At 41.9% G+C, this 25,648-nt stretch overlaps 1 protein-coding gene across 2 annotated transcripts in view; it reads left to right on the forward strand.

Annotated features, from left to right (window-relative positions):
* The first annotated feature begins 1,302 nt into the window (after nt 1-1,302).
* Nucleotides 1,303-25,648, forward strand: part of LOC137065563 (disintegrin and metalloproteinase domain-containing protein 10-like) — a 31,158-nt gene continuing 6,812 nt past the window's right edge. Inside the window, exons 1-11 of one of the 2 annotated variants that reach the window (XM_067437255.1) lie at nt 1,303-1,478; nt 19,738-19,888; nt 20,110-20,228; nt 20,341-20,499; nt 21,888-22,171; nt 22,267-22,359; nt 23,420-23,609; nt 23,700-23,863; nt 24,447-24,630; nt 24,707-24,857; nt 25,403-25,586. In XM_067437255.1, the coding sequence (XP_067293356.1) occupies nt 1,406-1,478; nt 19,738-19,888; nt 20,110-20,228; nt 20,341-20,499; nt 21,888-22,171; nt 22,267-22,359; nt 23,420-23,609; nt 23,700-23,863; nt 24,447-24,630; nt 24,707-24,857; nt 25,403-25,586 (1,752 nt within the window). In that variant the 5' untranslated portion in view covers nt 1,303-1,405. The remainder of the gene's footprint in view (nt 1,479-19,737; nt 19,889-20,109; nt 20,229-20,340; nt 20,500-21,887; nt 22,172-22,266; nt 22,360-23,419; nt 23,610-23,699; nt 23,864-24,446; nt 24,631-24,706; nt 24,858-25,402; nt 25,587-25,648) is intronic. The other variant, XM_067437256.1, reaches the window with a different exon arrangement.

The raw sequence follows: 25,648 nt of genomic DNA on the forward strand, positions 1-25,648 counted from the left end.
AAGTGACACCAAAATGTTGACCTTAGACCACTGTATGTGTGTATGGGAGGCAATTTGGGTCGGCCAAATCCAGGCGGAAATCCCCAAACAATGGCCCGGGAGTTTAAGAGGTCATGACATCATGAAGTCGTCTGATTTCAACAACAAGAAGTTAGTAAATATTTGGAAATGTGATTAATTATACATAACAACTGTTCTACAAAATTAAGTTAAACTTAAAAATTTGATCAAAATCTTAACATTCCAGTTAAAGCACCTGCAGACAAGGTTGGAAAAGCAAAGCGAATATATTCAGTGTTTTAATGGTATTATTGTATTTAATAGTAAATAAAGAAAGTGTGAAAGTGAAAAGTAAATGATCAGGTATAAGTTAATAAAAGAGGAGCTGGATAGACTACACGGGGGTTTGAAAGAGATTATCCATTTACAACTCGAACTGGAGACGCAACATTTGCTCAAGTTTGATATAGCTGCCTAATGAACTTAAAGATCTCACTCTTTTCATTTTCTTTCTTGCTGCAGTAAAGATTAAATTATGATGATGTAATTTTAATAATGACTTGTGATTGTGTTAGAAAAATATCCAAGAAAAGTAAAGCATTTGTGGCCAAATATTCTACACGTGTTTAACTCTCGTCCATGAGCATCACTGAGCCTCTTCAGTTTGAGCAGAGCACACGGGTCTGTGGGAGACTGGCTTATATCCTGACACCTGCCACTAATCTTAATGGTTATAATATCATAATATATCGTATATTATTATTCACACTAGAACATCTGGCACAGTTTCTTCCCACAGCACAGGCCCTCTTGAACAGTTAAAGAGTTAAAGGGTTAGTTCCCCCAATAATGAAATGTCTGTCATTAACTCGTCTCCCTAATGTCTTTGTGTGTGTGTGTGTGTGTGTGTGTGTGTGTGTGTGTGTGTGTGTGTGTGTGTGTGCGTGTGTGTGTGTGTGTGAGTGTGTGTTACTGACGCCAGGCCAGATCTGGGAAGGAAATCGGGGGATATTTCACATTCTTGGGTGAGCTATCCCTTGAATGACATATGTTCTCATAATACAGCAATGCGTCACCGTATAATCTAAACATTTATTTGTATATTTAATTACTTTGGAAGCCCATTACTCCCACAGAATAAATAATTTTAAAATCATGATTTAATCAATCTTAATTGTAAAAAGGTGTTACAATTATTACATGAAATACGCAATAAAAAGTCGAAATTGACAAAAAGCGAAATAAATCCTAATTTCGCTTTACAGGAGCGTGTTGTGATGTTGCAGCGCGTGGGGGAGGGGCTCGAGTCTCCGTGCGTCTGACGTCAGCACGCAAAGCCCCAAACCCGAGGCTGAAGCTGTAAACAATAAAGCCCAGCCCGTCCATCATCATCCATGCGCTAAACATGCATTTATCCGCGATGACGGTCGTGTTCTCGGTGCTGCTGGGCCTCTTGTGCTCCTTCAGGTCCGCTCGAGGTGAGTGTGTGTGTGAGAGAGTGTGTGTGAGTCTGTCGACCCGGTTCGGCTGGTCCGTTCAGGGATGCTCGCGCGAGCATCTGTGCTAACGCTAACGCTAACGTTAAAGCCGCGACCGTTATTCCCGAATCCTCCGGTTCACCGCGACCGTTATTCCCGGACTGCTCCGGTTTAACGTTACCGTTATTCCTGGCTGTTATGCGACCGTTATTCCCGGACTCCTCCGGTTCACCGAGACCGTTATTCCCGGACTCCTCCGGTTCACCGCGACCGTTTTCCCGGCTGTTATGCGACCGTTTTTGCGATATTCCGCCGAATCTGACGCGTTATCATCGACGGGTCCGGTGTCGAGCGGTTCTCTGAGCTCGTGTGTGTGTGTGTGTGTCGGATCGAGCTGACACACACACACACAGCTTAAGATGGATGATTTAACACATAAACACATCATCCTACTCCTCAGGATCATATCTGAATAATCAGGCCATATCCTCCATTCAGCGACTCATGAGGCTGATCGCTCTCTAATAAACATCCATATCCATAATCAACATCTGTGGCTCTGAGTATGAGGAGGGCCTTCATCACACTGACGAGCTCTTTATGACTGATAGACAGCATATCTGATTAATACTCCGGTATATGTGATTAATATGACAGCATATCTGATTAATACTCCGGCATATGTGATTAATATGACAGCATATCTGATTAATACTCCGGTATATGTGATTAATATGACAGCATATCTGATTAATACTCCGGTATATGTGATTAATATGACAGCATATCTGATTAATACTCCGGTATATGTGATTAATATGACAGCATATCTCATTAATACTCCGGTATATGTGATTAATATGACAGCATATCTGATTAATACTCCGGTATATGTGATTAATATGACGGCATATCTGATTAATACTCCGGTATATGTGATTAATATGACAGCATATCTGATTAATACTCCGGCATATGTGATTAATATGACAGCATATCTGATTAATACTCTGGTATATGTGATTAATATGACAGCATATCTGATTAATACTCCGGTATATGTGATTAATATGACAGCATATCTGATTAATACTCCGGTATATGTGATTAATATGACAGCGTATCTGATTAATACTCCGGTATATGTGATTAATATGACAGCATATCTGATTAATACTCCGGTATATGTGATTAATATGACAGCATATCTGATTAATACTCCGGTATATGTGATAAATATGACAGCATATCTGATTAATACTCCGGTATATGTGATTAATATGACAGCATATCTGATTAATACTCCGGTATATGTGATTAATATGACAGCATATCTGATTAATACTCCGGTATATGTGATTAATATGACGGCATATCTGATTAATACTCCGGTATATGTGATAAATATGACAGCATATCTGATTAATACTCCGGCATATGTGATTAATATGACAGCATATCTGATTAATACTCCGGCATATGTGATTAATATGACAGCATATCTGATTAATACTCCGGTATATGTGATTAATATGACAGCATATCTGATTAATACTCCGGTATATGTGATTAATATGACAGCGTATCTGATTAATACTCCGGTATATGTGATTAATATGACAGCGTATCTGATTAATACTCCGGTATATGTGATTAATATGACAGCATATCTGATTAATACTCCGGTATATGTGATTAATATGACAGCGTATCTGATTAATACTCCGGTATATGTGATAAATATGACAGCATATCGGGTTAATACTCCGGTATATGTGATTAATATGACAGCATATCTGATTAATACTCCGGTATATGTGATAAATATGACAGCGTATCTGATTAATACTCCGGTATATGTGATTAATATGACAGCATATCTGATTAATACTCCGGTATATGTGATTAATATGACAGCATATCTGATTAATACTCCGGTATATGTGATTAATATGACAGCATATCTGATTAATACTCCGGTATATGTGATAAATATGACAGCGTATCTGATTAATACTCCGGTATATGTGATAAATATGACAGCGTATCTGATTAATACTCCGGTATATGTGATAAATATGACAGCGTATCTGATTAATACTCCGGTATATGTGATAAATATGACAGCGTATCTGATTAATACTCCGGTATATGTGATTAATATGACAGCATATCTGATTAATACTCCGGTATATCTGATTAATATGACAGCATATCTGATTAATACTCCGGTATATCTGATTAATATGACAGCATATCTGATTAATACTCCGGTATATGTGATAAATATGACAGCGTATCTGATTAATACTCCGGTATATGTGATTAATATGACAGCGTATCTGATTAATACTCCGGTATATGTGATTAATATGACAGCGTATCTGATTAATACTCCGGTATATGTGATAAATATGACAGCGTATCTGATTAATACTCCGGTATATCTGATTAATATGACAGCATATCTGATTAATACTCCGGTATATCTGATTAATATGACAGCATATCTGATTAATACTCCGGTATATCTGATTAATATGACAGCATATCTGATTAATACTCCGGTATATCTGATTAATATGACAGCATATCTGATTAATACTCCGGTATATGTGATAAATATGACAGCGTATCTGATTAATACTCCGGTATATGTGATTAATATGACAGCGTATCTGATTAATACTCCGGTATATGTGATTAATATGACAGCGTATCTGATTAATACTCTGGTATATGTGATTAATATGACAGCATATCTGATTAATACTCCGGTATATGTGATTAATATGACAGCATATCTGATTAATACTCCGGTATATGTGATAAATATGACAGCATATCGGGTTAATACTCCGGTATATGTGATTAATATGACAGCATATCTGATTAATACTCCGGTATATGTGATAAATATGACAGCGTATCTGATTAATACTCCGGTATATGTGATTAATATGACGGCATATCTGATTAATACTCCGGTATATGTGATTAATATGATGGCATATCTGATTAATACTCCGGCATATGTGATTAATATGACAGCATATCTGATTAATACTCCGGTATATGTGATTAATATGACAGCATATCTGATTAATACTCCGGTATATGTGATTAATATGACAGCATATCTGATTAATACTCCGGTATATGTGATAAATATGACAGCATATCTGATTAATACTCCGGTATATGTGATTAATATGACAGCATATCTGATTAATACTCCGGTATATGTGATAAATATGACAGCATATCTGATTAATACTCCGGCATATGTGATTAATATGACAGCGTATCTGATTAATACTCCGGTATATGTGATTAATATGACAGCGTATCTGATTAATACTCTGGTATATGTGATTAATATGACAGCATATCTGATTAATACTCCGGTATATGTGATAAATATGACAGCATATCGGGTTAATACTCCGGTATATGTGATTAATATGACAGCATATCTGATTAATACTCCGGTATATGTGATAAATATGACAGCGTATCTGATTAATACTCCGGTATATGTGATAAATATGACAGCGTATCTGATTAATACTCCGGTATATCTGATTAATATGACAGCATATCTGATTAATACTCCGGTATATCTGATTAATATGACAGCATATCTGATTAATACTCCGGTATATCTGATTAATATGACAGCGTATCTGATTAATACTCCGGTATATGTGATAAATATGACAGCGTATCTGATTAATACTCCGGTATATGTGATTAATATGACAGCGTATCTGATTAATACTCCGGTATATGTGATTAATATGACAGCATATCTGATTAATACTCCGGTATATGTGATAAATATGACAGCGTATCTGATTAATACTCCGGTATATCTGATTAATATGACAGCATATCTGATTAATACTCCGGTATATCTGATTAATATGACAGCATATCTGATTAATACTCCGGTATATCTGATTAATATGACAGCATATCTGATTAATACTCCGGTATATGTGATAAATATGACAGCGTATCTGATTAATACTCCGGTATATGTGATTAATATGACAGCGTATCTGATTAATACTCCGGTATATGTGATTAATATGACAGCGTATCTGATTAATACTCCGGTATATGTGATTAATATGACAGCATATCGGGTTAATACTCCGGTATATGTGATAAATATGACAGCATATCGGGTTAATACTCCGGTATATGTGATTAATATGACAGCATATCTGATTAATACTCCGGTATATGTGATAAATATGACAGCGTATCTGATTAATACTCCGGTATATGTGATTAATATGACGGCGTATCTGATTAATACTCCGGTATATGTGATTAATATGACGGCGTATCTGATTAATACTCCGGTATATGTGATTAATATGATGGCATATCTGATTAATACTCCGGCATATGTGATTAATATGACGGCATATCTGATTAATACTCCGGTATATGTGATTAATATGACAGCATATCTGATTAATACTCCGGTATATGTGATTAATATGACAGCATATCTGATTAATACTCCGGTATATGTGATAAATATGACAGCATATCTGATTAATACTCCGGTATATGTGATTAATATGACAGCATATCTGATTAATACTCCGGTATATGTGATAAATATGACAGCATATCTGATTAATACTCCGGCATATGTGATAAATATGACAGCATATCTGATTAATACTCCGGCATATGTGATTAATATGATAGCATATCTGATTAATACTCCGGCATATGTGATTAATATGATAGCATATCTGATTAATACTCCGGTATATGTGATAAATATGACAGCATATCTGATTAATACTCCGGCATATGTGATTAATATGACAGCGTATCTGATTAATACTCCGGCATATGTGATTAATATGACAGCGTATCTGATTAATACTCCGGCATATGTGATTAATATGACAGCGTATCTGATTAATACTCCGGCATATGTGATTAATATGACAGCGTATCTGATTAATACTCCGGCATATGTGATTAATATGACAGCGTATCTGATTAATACTCCGGCATATGTGATTAATATGACAGCGTATCTGATTAATACTCCGGTATATGTGATTAATATGACAGCGTATCTGATTAATACTCCGGTATATGTGATTAATATGACAGCATATCTGATTAATACTCCGGTATATGTGATTAATATGACAGCGTATCTGATTAATACTCCGGTATATGTGATTAATATGACAGCGTATCTGATTAATACTCCGGTATATGTGATTAATATGACAGCGTATCTGATTAATACTCCGGCATATGTGATTAATATGACAGCGTATCTGATTAATACTCCGGCATATGTGATTAATATGACAGCGTATCTGATTAATACTCCGGCATATGTGATTAATATGACAGCGTATCTGATTAATACTCCGGTATATGTGATTAATATGACAGCATATCTGATTAATACTCCGGTATATGTGATAAATATGACAGCATATCTGATTAATACTCCGGCATATGTGATTAATATGACAGCATATCTGATTAATACTCCGGCATATGTGATTAATATGACAGCATATCTGATTAATACTCCGGCATATGTGATTAATATGACAGCATATCTGATTAATACTCCGGTATATGTGATTAATATGACAGCATATCTGATTAATACTCCGGTATATGTGATAAATATGACAGCATATCTGATTAATACTCCGGCATATGTGATTAATATGACAGCATATCTGATTAATACTCCGGCATATGTGATTAATATGACAGCATATCTGATTAATACTCCGGTATATGTGATTAATATGACAGCATATCTGATTAATACTCCGGCATATGTGATTAATATGACAGCATATCTGATTAATACTCCGGTATATGTGATTAATATGACAGCATATCTGATTAATACTCCGGTATATGTGATAAATATGACAGCATATCTGATTAATACTCCGGCATATGTGATTAATATGACAGCATATCTGATTAATACTCCGGCATATGTGATTAATATGACAGCATATCTGATTAATACTCCGGTATATGTGATTAATATGACAGCATATCTGATTAATACTCCGGTATATGTGATTAATATGACAGCATATCTGATTAATACTCCGGTATATGTGATTAATATGACAGCATATCTGATTAATACTCCGGCATATGTGATTAATATGACAGCGTATCTGATTAATACTCCGGCATATGTGATTAATATGACAGCATATCTGATTAATACTCCGGCATATGTGATTAATATGACAGCATATCTGAATAATACTCCGGCATATGTGATTAATATGACAGCATATCTGATTAATACTCCGGTATATGTGATTAATATGACAGCATATCTGATTAATACTCCGGTATATGTGATTAATATGACAGCGTATCTGATTAATACTCCGGTATATGTGATTAATATGACAGCATATCTGATTAATACTCCGGTATATGTGATAAATATGACAGCGTATCTGATTAATACTCCGGTATATGTGATTAATATGACAGCATATCTGATTAATACTCCGGTATATGTGATTAATATGACAGCATATCTGATTAATACTCCGGTATATGTGATTAATATGACAGCATATCTGATTAATACTCCGGTATATGTGATAAATATGACAGCGTATCTGATTAATACTCCGGTATATGTGATAAATATGACAGCGTATCTGATTAATACTCCGGTATATGTGATAAATATGACAGCGTATCTGATTAATACTCCGGTATATGTGATTAATATGACAGCGTATCTGATTAATACTCCGGTATATGTGATTAATATGACAGCGTATCTGATTAATACTCCGGTATATGTGATTAATATGACAGCGTATCTGATTAATACTCCGGTATATGTGATAAATATGACAGCGTATCTGATTAATACTCCGGTATATGTGATTAATATGACAGCGTATCTGATTAATACTCCGGTATATGTGATTAATATGACAGCGTATCTGATTAATACTCCGGTATATGTGATTAATATGACAGCGTATCTGATTAATACTCCGGTATATGTGATAAATATGACAGCATATCGGGTTAATACTCCGGTATATGTGATTAATATGACAGCATATCTGATTAATACTCCGGTATATGTGATTAATATGACAGCATATCTGATTAATACTCCGGTATATGTGATAAATATGACAGCGTATCTGATTAATACTCCGGTATATCTGATTAATATGACAGCATATCTGATTAATACTCCGGTATATCTGATTAATATGACAGCATATCTGATTAATACTCCGGTATATCTGATTAATATGACAGCATATCTGATTAATACTCCGGTATATGTGATAAATATGACAGCGTATCTGATTAATACTCCGGTATATGTGATTAATATGACAGCGTATCTGATTAATACTCCGGTATATGTGATTAATATGACAGCGTATCTGATTAATACTCCGGTATATGTGATTAATATGACAGCGTATCTGATTAATACTCTGGTATATGTGATTAATATGACAGCATATCTGATTAATACTCCGGTATATGTGATTAATATGACAGCATATCTGATTAATACTCCGGTATATGTGATAAATATGACAGCGTATCTGATTAATACTCCGGTATATGTGATTAATATGACAGCATATCTGATTAATACTCCGGTATATGTGATAAATATGACAGCGTATCTGATTAATACTCCGGTATATGTGATTAATATGACAGCGTATCTGATTAATACTCCGGTATATCTGATTAATATGACAGCGTATCTGATTAATACTCCGGTATATCTGATTAATATGACAGCATATCTGATTAATACTCCGGTATATGTGATAAATATGACAGCGTATCTGATTAATACTCCGGTATATGTGATTAATATGACAGCGTATCTGATTAATACTCCGGTATATGTGATTAATATGACAGCGTATCTGATTAATACTCTGGTATATGTGATTAATATGACAGCATATCTGATTAATACTCCGGTATATGTGATAAATATGACAGCATATCGGGTTAATACTCCGGTATATGTGATTAATATGACAGCATATCTGATTAATACTCCGGTATATGTGATAAATATGACAGCGTATCTGATTAATACTCCGGTATATGTGATAAATATGACAGCGTATCTGATTAATACTCCGGTATATCTGATTAATATGACAGCATATCTGATTAATACTCCGGTATATCTGATTAATATGACAGCATATCTGATTAATACTCCGGTATATCTGATTAATATGACAGCATATCTGATTAATACTCCGGTATATGTGATAAATATGACAGCGTATCTGATTAATACTCCGGTATATGTGATTAATATGACAGCGTATCTGATTAATACTCCGGTATATGTGATTAATATGACAGCGTATCTGATTAATACTCCGGTATATGTGATAAATATGACAGCGTATCTGATTAATACTCCGGTATATGTGATAAATATGACAGCGTATCTGATTAATACTCCGGTATATCTGATTAATATGACAGCATATCTGATTAATACTCCGGTATATCTGATTAATATGACAGCATATCTGATTAATACTCCGGTATATCTGATTAATATGACAGCATATCTGATTAATACTCCGGTATATGTGATAAATATGACAGCGTATCTGATTAATACTCCGGTATATGTGATTAATATGACAGCGTATCTGATTAATACTCCGGTATATGTGATTAATATGACAGCGTATCTGATTAATACTCTGGTATATGTGATTAATATGACAGCATATCTGATTAATACTCCGGTATATGTGATAAATATGACAGCATATCGGGTTAATACTCCGGTATATGTGATTAATATGACAGCATATCTGATTAATACTCCGGTATATGTGATAAATATGACAGCGTATCTGATTAATACTCCGGTATATGTGATTAATATGACAGCGTATCTGATTAATACTCCGGTATATGTGATTAATATGACGGCATATCTGATTAATACTCCGGTATATGTGATTAATATGATGGCATATCTGATTAATACTCCGGCATATGTGATTAATATGACGGCATATCTGATTAATACTCCGGTATATGTGATTAATATGACAGCATATCTGATTAATACTCCGGTATATGTGATTAATATGACAGCATATCTGATTAATACTCCGGTATATGTGATAAATATGACAGCATATCTGATTAATACTCCGGTATATGTGATTAATATGACAGCATATCTGATTAATACTCCGGTATATGTGATAAATATGACAGCATATCTGATTAATACTCCGGCATATGTGATAAATATGACAGCATATCTGATTAATACTCCGGCATATGTGATTAATATGATAGCATATCTGATTAATACTCCGGCATATGTGATTAATATGATAGCATATCTGATTAATACTCCGGTATATGTGATAAATATGACAGCATATCTGATTAATACTCCGGCATATGTGATTAATATGACAGCGTATCTGATTAATACTCCGGCATATGTGATTAATATGACAGCGTATCTGATTAATACTCCGGCATATGTGATTAATATGACAGCGTATCTGATTAATACTCCGGCATATGTGATTAATATGACAGCGTATCTGATTAATACTCCGGCATATGTGATTAATATGACAGCGTATCTGATTAATACTCCGGCATATGTGATTAATATGACAGCGTATCTGATTAATACTCCGGCAATATGTGATTAATATGACAGCATATCTGATTAATACTCCGGCATATGTGATTAATATGACAGCGTATCTGATTAATACTCCGGTATATGTGATTAATATGACAGCATATCTGATTAATACTCCGGTATATGTGATTAATATGACAGCATATCTGATTAATACTCCGGTATATGTGATTAATATGACAGCATATCTGATTAATACTCCGGTATATGTGATTAATATGACAGCATATCTGATTAATACTCCGGTATATGTGATTAATATGACAGCAGTATCTGATTAATACTCGGTATATGTGATTAATATGACAGCATATCTGATTAATACTCCGGCATATGTGATTAATATGACAGCATATCTGAATAATACTCCGGTATATGTGATTAATATGACAGCATATCTGATTAATACTCCGGTATATGTGATTAATATGACAGCATATCTGATTAATACTCCGGTATATGTGATTAATATGACAGCGTATCTGATTAATACTCCGGTATATGTGATTAATATGACAGCGTATCTGATTAATACTCCGGTATATGTGATTAATATGACAGCATATCTGATTAATACTCCGGTATATGTGATTAATATGACAGCATATCTGATTAATACTCCGGCATATGTGATTAATATGACAGCATATCTGATTAATACTCCGGCATATGTGATTAATATGACAGCATATCTGATTAATACTCCGGTATATGTGATTAATATGACAGCGTATCTGATTAATACTCCGGCATATGTGATTAATATGACAGCATATCTGATTAATACTCCGGCATATGTGATTAATATGACAGCGTATCTGATTAATACTCCGGCATATGTGATTAATATGACAGCATATCTGATTAATACTCCGGTATATGTGATTAATATGACAGCATATCTGATTAATACTCCGGCATATGTGATTAATATGACAGCATATCTGATTAATACTCCGGTATATGTGATTAATATGACAGCGTATCTGATTAATACTCCGGTATATGTGATTAATATGACAGCATATCTGATTAATACTCCGGTATATGTGATTAATATGACAGCATATCTGATTAATACTCCGGTATATGTGATTAATATGACAGCATATCTGATTAATACTCCGGTATATGTGATTAATATGACAGCGTATCTGATTAATACTCCGGTATATGTGATTAATATGACAGCATATCTGATTAATACTCCGGTATATGTGATTAATATGACAGCGTATCTGATTAATACTCCGGTATATGTGATTAATATGACAGCATATCTGATTAATACTCCGTTATATGTGATAAATATTAGTGTTGGGTGATATGCCTAATTTTCCAATCGTCATATCGTCAGCCTGTGAGATCGCCGATACACGATCTTATCGCGTCGGGGCGGAGCAATCAGTGGCATAAATTTGTTTTAAAAAGTGGGTGGGACAGTCTCACGAAAATACTTATAAATAGTAAGAGTGTGCAATCTCGTGAATGTATACGTCAAAATGAGCTTTGGCTTACAAATGGTAGGCTACGCAGGTTTTTGTGTGCATATGATACACACTTTATGGCGTATTATAAGGGGATGCATCTAAACACAATATAGCGTTAGTGTTCAGATTTTTCACGTGAATAAAGGCATAGATTTGCACACTTTAAATCTTCGTATTTTTTTCTCATTAAAACCGAATATCATCAGTGACTTACATCAAGAGCAGGGACAGTTTTTGTGCATTGTGTTTCGTGATTTTACCGGAACGAATAAAAAAGTTAGATTAAAGTGCTCTGCACATGCACGAGCCACGAGAGAAATCTACACCACTGAAACCAGCGGCAACGAGCGCCAGATCGCCTCTTATTTAACAAACGAAATGATGCTCTTCTAGTTAACCATGGTTTGTGTTTGAATTAGTTAGGTTCATCCGTGAAGCAATCCGTGTGCAACTGGTCCGCTGTTGAATACCACAAACAGCATTTATTCATTATTTTTTATTTAAAATCCAAAAGTTTTTACTGAACATGGCTCGTCAGAAATGCAATTCTCTTTGTTTACTCTTCTAAGTCAGGTTAACGTACTAGCCTGCATAAACAGCATTTTATTCAATTCATTTATTCATATTTAGATTTAGCTCACACAAGTGGCAAAACATTTAAACATAGGTTATAGCCTAAATCACAAACATTTTAACTTAGAAACTTACAATAGGCTATTCAAAAACAGCCGACTCTCGTCTTTTCTTTCGTTTTTAAACCTTTTAAAGGAAATCCTGCAGTCTCGTTTTCTTGCTTAACTTGAGAAAAAAAGCCATGTGTTGACTTTGAAACAAGAGTATATTTTAAATCATATGCATCTGTGGTGAAATTACTAGATTTTCGCGTCAGTACATGTTTATTTTAATGCGAACAATGTTCTGTCGCTTTAATGCAGCAACGCAGCGCAGCAAAGAATAGACTCGGTACGAAAACGATCCGTGCACTGCTGCAGACGCACCGCTCCTGGAACGGACTGACGGACTGCATCCGCGTGCAGTGTGAAAGCTGTCATCCGTTAACATGGGGACGGAAAAAAATACACACCGCACACGCACTGCAGACGGAGTATGTGTGAAACGGGCTCCATCGGAACGCGTGTTCAGTGCAGCGGGCAACATAACTCCCCAGTACCCACCGCAACCTTCTCAAACCCCAGAGAGTACACCAGCTGGTTTTCTTATATAAAACATTTTTGGGAATAGATTCCTGAATTGCATAACAATAATTGTTGTCTTAATTGTTTGTGGCCTTGTGTTTGTTTTAGCAATAAGTTCTTTCGAGTAGCCTATACATTTGAGGCGATTTAATTGTTTTGCCGTTTTATTTGAGTTCTTTCTTTGTGTTTTTTATTTATTAAAGCCTATTTCGTTATTTATTATTTTTAGGCTACCGTCAACCCGGTGTCGCAGCCTGTCTATTTTAATGGACTATTTATTTCTGTAGCCCATACAGCGGGCAAGGGCTAAAACACATTATTAGAAAATACATTGTCTGCTGACATTTAAGTATTTCACCGCACTTTAACAAGAAATCTTAGCTTAACGGCCAGTGCAATATTTTTTGTTCAGTCGTTAAGTCGTTTGAAATAAAGCTGCTTTTACTTTTTGACTGATTGCTCTGTTCAAATTTATAGGCTATAGCCTATAATTATAATATAGCAATTTGTTATTGTATTATTATCAGTATAAAATAAATGTACATTTATGAAAAAAAAAATGCTTTAGCCTGATGATGATGATGCCGTTTTCGCCGTGGCTTATGTGAATTTGTGAATATAGGGCTAGGTTGATCACCTTGCAATTAAATTCTGAAACTACGTAGTTTTTTAGTCTTTAAAAAAGCGTGTGGTGTTGCTCTCGCAGTATATATGCGGCACATCGCCGTGCATCACCACGCGCTGTGATGTTTATGTGAATAGTAAGGCTAAGCAGAATAAGTACAATTAATGTAATGATGATAATAATAATAACTATGATCATAATATTTTAATTTAATAATGTTTTTTTTTTTTTAAATTATATTCATGGGGAGCAAGCCAAATATCGCCTTGAAATCGCCAACAGCTTCAGCTTTCGGCGATCTCTCTGCCTATCGTCGATACACGATACTATCATCTATCGGCACAACCCAAATAAATATGACAGCATATCTGATTAATACTCCGCCGTATCTGACTGATGCTCCGCCGTATCTGACTGATGCTCCGCCGTATCTGACTGATGCTCCGCCGTATCTCACTGATGCTCCGCCGTATCTGACTGGTGCTCCGCCGTATCTGACTGATGCTCCGCCGTATCTCACTGATGCTCCGCCGTATCTGACTGATGCTCCGCCGTATCTCACTGATGCTCCGCCGTATCTGACTGATGCTCCGCCGTATCTGACTGGTGCTCCACCGTATCTGACTGATGCTCCGCCGTATCTGACTGATGCTCCGCCGTATCTGACTGATGCTCCGCCGTATCTGACTGATGCTCCGCCGTATCTGACTGATGCTCCGCCGTATCTGACTGATGCTCCGCCGTATCTGACTGATGCTCCGCCGTATCTGACTGATGCTCCGCCGTATCTGACTGGTGCTCCGCCGTATCTGACTGGTGCTCCGCCGTATCTGACTGATGCTCCACCGTATCTGACTGATGCTCCGCCGTATCTGACTGATGCTCCGCCGTATCTCACTGATGCTCCGCCGTATCTGACTGATGCTCCGCCGTATCTCACTGATGCTCCGCCGTATCTGACTGATGCTCCGCGGTATCTGACTGGTGCTCCACCGTATCTGACTGATGCTCCGCCGTATCTGACTGATGCTCCACCGTATCTGACTGATGCTCCACCGTATCTGACTGGTGCTCCACCGTATCTGACTGATGCTCCGCCGTATCTGACTGATGCTCCGCCGTATCTCACTGGTGCTCCGCCGTATCTGACTGATGCTCCGCGGTATCTGACTGGTGCTCCACCGTATCTGACTGATGCTCCGCCGTATCTGACTGATGCTCCGCCGTATCTGACTGATGCTCCGCCGTATCTGACTGGTGCCCCCCCGTATCTGACTGATGCTCCGCGGTATCTGACTGATGCTCCGCCGTATCTGACTGATGCTCCGCCGTATCTGACTGATGCTCCGCCGTATCTGACTGATGCTCCGCCGTATCTGACTGATGCTCCGCCGTTTCTGACTGATGCTCCGCCGTATCTGACTGGTGCTCCGCCGTATCTGACTGATGCTCCGCCGTATCTGACTGGTGCTCCGCCGTTTCTGACTGATGCTCCGCCGTATCTGACTGATGCTCCGCCGTATCTGACTGATGCTCCGCCGTATCTGACTGGTGCCCCCCCGTATCTGACTGATGCTCCGCCGTATCTGACTGGTGCCCCCCCGTATCTGACTGGTGCCCCCCCGTATCTGACTGATGCTCCGCCGTATCTGACTGGTGCCCCCCCGTATCTGACTGATGCTCCGCCGTATCTGACTGATGCTCCGCGGTATCTGACTGATGCTCCGCCGTATCTGACTGGTGCCCCCCCGTATCTGACTGATGCTCCGCCGTATCTGACTGATGCTCCGCCGTATCTGACTGGTGCTCCGCCGTATCTGACTGATGCTCCGCCGTATCTGACTGATGCTCCGCCGTATCTGACTGATGCTCCGCGGTATCTGACTGATGCTCCGCCGTATCTGACTGGTGCTCCGCCGTATCTGACTGGTGCTCCGCCGTTTCTGACTGATGCTCCGCCGTATCTGACTGATGCTCCGCCGTATCTGACTGGTGCCCCCCCGTATCTGACTGATGCTCCGCCGTATCTGACTGATGCTCCGCCGTATCTGACTGATGCTCCGCCGTATCTGACTGATGCTCCGCCGTATCTGACTGATGCTCCGCCGTATCTGACTGATGCTCCGCCGTATCTGACTGATGCTCCGCCGTATCTGACTGATGCTCCGCCGTATCTGACTGGTGCCCCCCCGTATCTGACTGGTGCCCCCCCGTATCTGAAATGATGCCCCGCCGTTTCTGACTGATGCTCCGCCGTATCTGACTGATGCTCCGCCGTATCTGACTGATGCTCCGCCGTATCTGACTGGTGCCCCCCCGTATCTGACTGGTGCCCCCCCGTATCTGACTGATGCCCCGCCGTTTCTGACTGATGCTCCGCCGTATCTGACTGATGCTCCGGCGTATCTGACTGATGCTCCGCCGTATCTGACTGGTGCCCCCCCGTATCTGACTGATGCTCCGCCGTATCTGACTGGTGCCCCCCCGTATCTGACTGGTGCCCCCCCGTATCTGACTGATGCCCCGCCGTATCTGACTGATGCTCCGCCGTATCTGACTGATGCTCCGCCGTATCTGACTGATGCTCCGCCGTATCTGACTGATGCTCCGCCGTATCTGACTGATGCCCCGCCGCCGTATCTGACTGGTGCTCCGCCGTATCTGACTGATGCTCCGCCGTATCTGACTGATGCTCCGCCGTATCTGACTGATGCTCCGCCGTATCTGACTGATGCTCCGCCGTATCTGACTGGTGCTCCGCCGTATCTGACTGGTGCTCCGCCGTATCTGACTGGTGCTCCGCCGTATCTGACTGGTGCTCCGCCGTATCTGACTGATGCTCCGGCGTATCTGACTGATGCTCCGCCGCATCTGACTGGTGCTCCGCCGCATCTGACTGGTGCTCCGCCGCATCTGACTGGTGCTCCGCCGCATCTGACTGGTGCTCCGCCGCATCTGACTGGTGCTCCGCCGCATCTGACTGGTGCTCCGCCGCATCTGACTGGTGCTCCGCCGCATCTGACTGGTGCTCCGCCGCATCTGACTGGTGCTCCGCCGCATCTGACTGGTGCTCCGCCGCATCTGACTGGTGCTCCGCCGCATCTGACTGGTGCGCCGCCGTATCTGACTGGTGCTCCGCCGTATCTGACTGGTGCTCCGCCGTATCTGACTGATGCTCCGCCGTATCTGACTGATGCTCCGCCGTATCTGACTGATGCTCCGCCGTATCTGACTGATGCTCCGCCGTATCTGACTGATGCTCCGCCGTATCTGACTGATGCTCCGCCGTATCTGACTGATGCTCCGCCGTATCTGACTGATGCTCCGCCGTATCTCACTGATGCTCCGCCGTATCTGACTGATGCTCCGCCGTATCTGACTGATGCTCCCCCGTATCTGACTGATGCTCCGCCGTATCTGACTGATGCTCCGCCGTATCTGACTGATGCTCCGCCGTATCTGACTGATGCTCCCCCGTATCTGACTGATGCTCCGCCGTATCTGACTGATGCTCCGCCGTATCTGACTGATGCTCCGCCGCATCTGACTGGTGCTCCGCCGCATCTGACTGGTGCTCCGCCGCATCTGACTGGTGCTCCGCCGTATCTGACTGATGCTCCGCCGTATCTGACTGATGCTCCGCCGTATCTGACTGGTGCTCCGCCGTTTCTGACTGATGCTCCGCCGTATCTGACTGATGCTCCGCCGTATCTGACTGGTGCTCCGCCGTATCTGACTGATGCTCCGCCGCATCTGACTGATGCTCCGCCGTATCTGACTGGTGCTCCGCCGTATCTGACTGATGCTCCGCCGTATCTGACTGATGCTCCGCCGTTTCTGACTGATGCTCCGCCGCATCTGACTGATGCTCCGCCGCATCTGACTGGTGCTCCGCCGTATCTGACTGGTGCTCCGCCGTATCTGACTGATGCTCCGCCGTTTCTGACTGATGCTCCGCCGTATCTGACTGATGCTCCGCCGTATCTGACTGGTGCTCCGCCGTATCTGACTGGTGCTCCGCCGTTTCTGACTGATGCTCCGCCGCATCTGACTGATGCTCCGCCGCATCTGACTGGTGCTCCGCCGTATCTGACTGATGCTCCGCCGTATCTGACTGGTGCTCCGCCGTATCTGACTGGTGCTCCACCGTATCTCACTGATGCTCCGCCGTATCTGACTGGTGCTCCGCCGTATCTGACTGATGCTCCGCCGTATCGCACTGGTGCTCCGCCGTATCTCACTGTTGCTCCGCCGTATCTGACTGATGCTCCGCCGTATCTCACTGATCTTCTGTATTCATACCGTTTCCCTTTCGGTGTTTTAAACGCGAGTCAGACATGTCAGCGGGCTCTGTGCAGCGTGTGCTGTGAAGCGCGCAGCCTCACCCCTCAGGTGTTAATGTAAACAGTGATAATTTTTAATTTGTTATCTAGAGGCCACTCTCGCGCTATATAATGCCAGCTAGTGTTGTCAAAAGTACAGACCGCGATACCATATCGGTACTGAAATGTTAAAAATGTGATGCTTCGAGCACTGTTGAGCTGTAATCGTAAACACCTCTGACTGGTCATTGTGCTCACGCGCTCGTCAGATGTGCCTGTGATTGGCTGCAATGATCAACTCACGGCAGCTGTTTGAAACAACACGGAAGTGTTTGAAAAGTGTTTTGAAAGCGGGACGGGAGCGTTTGAAAGCACAAGCAGGCGTCGACCAGCGGACCGGTAGGCTGATAGACACCTACATTCAAACGCTCTGTGTGTATCGGTGTAAGCGCTCCGTGAAAAGCGTCATTGATGTTTGTGAAGCGCTGATCAAAGTAGCCAATCATAGACCTATTTGATGAGCGTGTGAGCACAATGGCCAGTCAGAGGTGTTTACAATTCCGCTCAACAGCGCTCAAAGCGTCATATTTTTAACATTTCAGTACCGAATTGGTATCGCGGTCGGTACTTTTGACAACACTAATGCCAGCAGACCCTTCTCAGAGCTCTCGTAGGTTACTGTGTAATGACAGCAGCCTTCTCAGCCACTCCCGCAGCGGACGCAAACCGGAAAAACTATCGGTATTGATGTTTGACGATAACCGATTGTTCCACCAATCAGCTATCGGTGCCAATTAATCGGCAAATCAGATGAATCGGTCGACCTCTAATTACCACCCTGATGTGTGCGTGTGTGTGTGTATGAGCAGGTTACTATGGCAACCCCCTGAATAAGTACATCCTGCACTACGAGGGCCTGTCGTATGACACAGATGATCTGCATGTGCAGCACCAGAGGGCTAGGAGGGCTCTGACCCATCCGGAGAGAGAGCTGCAGCTGGACTTTCACGCCCATGGCAGGTGTGTGTGTGTGTGTGTGTGTGTGTGTGTGTGTGTGTGTGTGTGTGTGTGTGTGTGTGTGTGAGAGAGAGAGAGAGAGAGAGAGAGAGAGAGAGAGAGAGAGAGAGAGAGAGAGAGATGCAGCAGCTGGACTTCAACGCCCACAGCAGGTGAAAGCGAGCAGCTGGACTCACATGGTTTTATTGCTGTCCTGTTTGAGATGTGTGTTTTCTGTCCCACAGACACTTTAACCTGCGCATGAAGAGAGACACTCGGCTATTCTCAGAGGACTTCAAGCTGGAGACGTCTGGAGGAGTGCAGGAGTACGACACCTCCCACATCTACACAGGAGAGATCTACGGTCAGCACAAACACACACACACACACACACACACACACACACACACACACACACACACACACACACACACAGGTCTGGTTGAGTGTGTGTTGATCTGATCTCTGGTCTGCAGGAGAACATGGCACCCTGACGCACGGCTCAGTGGTGGATGGGAAGTTCGAGGGCTTCATCCAGACTCATCGAGGCACGTTTTACGTGGAGCCGGTGGAGCGATATCTGCAGGACAAGAACGTCCCATTCCACTCCGTCATCTACCATGAGGACGACATCCGTGAGTGTGTGTGTGTGTGTGTGCATGTGAGAGGGAGAGAGAGAGTGTGTGTGTGTGTGTGTGTGTGTGTGTGTGTGTGTGTGCCGTGTGCGTGGTTTATTCCTGCATGCTGTGATATATCTGCACCGTCTGCTTTTACTGTGAGGAAAATAAGTATTTGAACACTCTGCTATTTTGCAAGTTCTCCCACTTGGAAATCATGGAGGGTCTGAAATTGTCATCATAGGTGCATGTCCACTGTGAGAGACATAATCTGAAAAAAATCTACAGAAATCACAATATATGATTTTTTTAGCAGGGTCTATCAGCTAGATTTCTGACCCTCAGAGACCTGTTAGTCTGCCTTTAAAATGTCCACCTCCACTCCATTTATTATCCTACATTAGATGCTCCTGTTTGAGGTCATTAGCTGATAAAGACACCTGTCCACCTCATACAATCAGCAAGAGTCCAACTACTAACATGGCCAAGACCAAAGAGCTGTCCAAAGACACGAGAGACACACTCATACACCTCCACAAGGCTGGAAAGGGCTCAGGGGAAATGGCCAAGCAGCTCGGTGAAAAAAGGTCCACTGCTGGAGCAATCATTAGAAAATGGAAGAAGCTAAACATGACTGTCAATCTCCCTCGGACTGGGGCTCATGGGAGAGTCATGGGAGAAAGTCATGTGGTCAGATGAGACCAAAATATAACGTTTTGGTCATAATTCCACTAAACGTGTTTGGAGGAGGAAGAATGATGAGTACCATCCCAAGAACACCATCCCTACTGTGAAGCATGGGGGTGGCAGCATCATGCTGTGGGGGTGCTTTTCTGCACATGGGACAGGGCGACTGCGCTGTATAAGGAGAGGATGACCGGGGCCATGAATTGCCAGATTTTGGGAAACATTCTCCTTCCCTAAAAGCATTAAAGATGGGTCGAGGCTGGGTCTTCTAACATGACAATGACCCGAAGCACAGCCAGGATACCCAAGGAGTGTCTCTGTAAGAAGCATATCAAGGTTCTGGCGTGGCCTAGCCCGTCTCCAGACCTAAACCCAATAGAGGATCTTTGGAGGGAGCTCAAACTGTAATTGCACCGCTGTAATTGCAAACAAAGGCTACTGTACCAAATATTAACATTGATCTTCTCAGGTGTTCAAATACTTATTTGCAGCTGTATCATACAAATAAACAGTTAAAAAATCATATATTGGGATTTCTGGATTTTTTTTTTTAGATTGTCTTTCACAGTGGACATGCACCTATGATGACAATTTCAGACCCTCCATGAGTTCCAAGTGGGAGAACTTGCAAAATAGCAGATTGTTCAAATACTTATTTTCCTCACTGTATAAGCATGTGTCTGAACCCTACCTGACCCTTCATCTGTGATGTGGTCCAGATTATCCTCATAAGTACGGGCCGGAGGGCGGCTGTGCGGATGCGTCCGTGTTCGAGAGGATGAAGAAGTTCCAGGCGTCGGTGATGGAGGATCCGGCTGGTGTTCCGGAGAGCCGGTCAGCAGAGGATCCGGCCGGTGTCTCGGAGAGCCGGTCAGCGGAGCAGCAGGCCTTATTGAGGAAGAAGAGGATGACCCAGGTGGAGAAAAACACCTGTCAGCTCTTCATCCAGACGGACCACCTGTTCTACAAATACTACAAGACCAGAGAGGCCGTCATCGCTCAGGTACGATGATGATGATGATGATGATGATGATGATGATGATGATGATGGTGATGATGATGATGGTGATGATGATGGCGATGGTGATGTCTGCTCAGATCTCCAGTCACGTGAAGGCCATCGACGCCATCTACCAGGGCACAGACTTCATGGGCATCCGCAACATCAGCTTCATGGTCAAGAGGATCCGGGTCAGTCAGCACACACACACACACACACACACACACACACACACACACACACACACACAAACACCTGCTCTGATGATTCCACACCTGCTGTTTCTCTGTGATTAGGGGCCAAGCACCGAAGGCACTTATTGAATCCTCTGGCGTTCCTATTAATATTCCTCTTCTTCCGCTCGAGTCTAAGGCAGCCCATAGAGCCGCTGGCAGGACAGTTATGAAATGTGGCACACTGATAGAGGACTGGCCCAACATTACCTACTTCAGTTTTGGAGTCTCTAACTCAATCCCTCTAGTGCCACCACCTGTCCAAACTTTTGATTCATTGATTCATCTTTATTAAAAGTTAAGAAACTGATCGCTCATATTGCGGTCTTTGATTGTGAAGTAAGCTGATGAATAATAAAATGCAGCTCGTACCTGTTTTTTTCAGTGACATAAACTCCATTAAATCTAAAGATCGGGTTTATATCCGTTTAGCGGAAAAAAATTCAACTCGTTTTGATAGGCTATGCTACCAGCAACAAATGACATCAGAAGATAATCAGTACATTATAACTAAGGTCTATTACTGAACTGATACCGAGCACCTCGTCTGCATCAATGCATCGAAGAAACGATTAATTTTGACACCCCTAATACCAATTTGTCTGATTTTCACCAAAATCGAATCGTGTCATCTTCAGACCATGACAGCGTAAAGTAATGGATTTCTTGTCAACGGACAAAACCGTTTTCGTATAGCGATGCGACGAGGTTGAGGCATGATGCCAAAATGACTCTTAAAATGTTAGTTCATCCAAAAATAAAATTAGTCATTAAAGACTCACAATAATGTAATCATATTATTAGTGACTGTATGTATGATTTTTCAGCCATTTTGTCTAAAATCATCTTAAATGTGTTTAATGGTCATTGCTGCAGTTGGTCTAATGCTCACGGCCATGTTGTCATGTCTTATCTGTGCCTGTCCCTGATAATTATTAGCTTTCTGAGTGAGACTGGTTTCAGTGCCATTGATCTGAATGAGCCCCTGTTGCTGAAGCTGGTTTAACTGGTTTCTCAGATAAACACCACCAGCGACGAGCGGGATCGCTCCAACCCGTTCCGCTTCTCCAACATCGGCGTGGAGAAGTTCCTGGAGCTGAACTCGGAGCAGAACCACGACGATTACTGCCTGGCCTACGTCTTCACGGACCGAGACTTCGACGATGGCGTGCTGGGCCTGGCCTGGGTCGGAGCTCCCGCCGGTAAATGTCAGCGCTTCTGTGTGATCATAAGCTGATTCAGATCCGTGTGTGCTGAGTGTGTGTGTGTGAGTGATGTGTGTGTGTGTGTTTCCTCAGGGAGCTCGGGGGGAATCTGTGAGAAGAGTAAGCTCTATTCCGACGGGAAGAAGAAGTCTCTCAACACGGGCATCATCACGGTTCAGAACTACGCCTCACACGTGCCTCCCAAAGTCTCGCACATCACATTCGCTCACGAGGTCGGACACAACTTCGGCTCGCCGGTGAGTGAACGAGTTACAAACCCGATTCCAAAAAAGTTGGGACACTTTTCAAGTTGTGAATAAAAACAGAATGCAATGATGTGGAAGTTTCAAAATTCAATATTTTATTCAGAATACAGCATAGATGATATATCAAATGTTTAAACTGAGTAAATGTTAATTTTAAGGGAAAAACAAGTTGATTTTAAATTTCATGGCATCAACACATCTCCAAAAAGTTGTGCCGTGGCCATGTTTACCCCCGTGTGTCATCCCCTCTTCTTTTTATATCAGTCTGCAAACGTCTGGAGACTGAGGAGACAAGTTGCTCAAGTTTAGGAATAGGAATGTTGCCCATTCTTGTCTAATACAGGCTTCTAGCTGCTCAACTGTCTTAGGTCTTCTTTATCGCATCTTCCTCTTGATGATGCGCAAAATGTTTTCTATGGGTGAAAGATCTGGACTGCAGGCTGGCCATTTCAGTGCCGGATCCTTCTTCATCATGATGATTATGGTGATGATGGTGGTGGTGATGAGGATGATGATTATGATGATGATGATGATGATGAATATGATGATGATGATGATGATGATGGTCCCTCAGCATGACTCTGGGTCGGAGTGTACCCCAGGCGAGTCCAAGAGTCAGGATAAGAAAGAGCGGGGGAACTACATCATGTACGCTCGAGCCACGTCCGGAGACAAGCTGAACAACAACAAATTCTCGGTGTGCAGCATCAAGAATATCAGCCAGGTGTTGGAGAAGAAGCGCGGCAGCTGTTTCGTAGGTGAGGCAACGCAGAGCGACTGATGGAGCGAGGTCAGAGGTGAGGACGCAGCTGACGTGTGTGTGTGTGTGTGTAGAGTCCGGGCAGCCCATCTGTGGGAACGGGCTAGTGGAGCCGGGTGAGGAGTGTGACTGCGGATACAGCGATCAGTGTAAAGACGACTGCTGCTACGACGCCAACCAGCCCGACAACAAGAAGTGCAAACTCAAACCCTACAAAGTCTGCAGGTACAATCCCGTCTCGTTCTCAGCTTCTCTTTAAACACATCAGTGTGTTGCCTCAGAGATCTGCCTCATTCTTACAGCAGTCTGATGTTCTGATCCTTCAGTGTGGGGTTTCTGAAGGGCTGAGTCCTGTAACACTGATCATTAACCCGGAGCTATACTGATGGTATAGCATTCTGATCATAATGTTAGTGTCCCCAACTGAGCAAGCCAAGCCAAAGGAACCAAAACTCCATCAGGGCGTGATGGAGAAAACTAAACCTTATTTTGAAACAGTCGCATTCAATAACTTAATATTTAACTCCAGATGATTAGTTAATAGAGTAATAGATAATAGATTGCACTCCTGCGCTTACACAGTCTGACCAGCAGAGGTCACTCCATCTCCATCGCTGACGTGTTAGGGTTAATGTGAGGCCGTTTCTCATCCGGATCTGATTGACTCGCAGCAGAGAAGAACATCCTTTCTTCAGCTTCAGGTGTTGATATGTGTGTGTGTGTGTGTGTGTGTGTGTGTGTGTGTGTGTGTGTGTGTGTGTGTGTGTCAGCCCGAGCCAGGGTCCGTGCTGTACGCCGGAGTGCAGCTATAAGAGCCGTAATGATAAGTGTCGTGAGGAGTCTGAGTGCGCTCACCAGGGCATGTGCAGCGGATCCTCAGCACACTGTCCCACCTCAGAGCCCAAAGCCAACTTCACCGCCTGCCACGGGGACACACAGGTGTGCCTCAACGGGGTGAGTGACCACACACACTCACACACACTCACTCACGCTCACTCTCTCACACACACACACAC

This window comes from Pseudorasbora parva, chromosome 25 (assembly GCF_024679245.1).
Source record: "Pseudorasbora parva isolate DD20220531a chromosome 25, ASM2467924v1, whole genome shotgun sequence".
Taxonomy (NCBI): domain Eukaryota; kingdom Metazoa; phylum Chordata; class Actinopteri; order Cypriniformes; family Gobionidae; genus Pseudorasbora; species Pseudorasbora parva.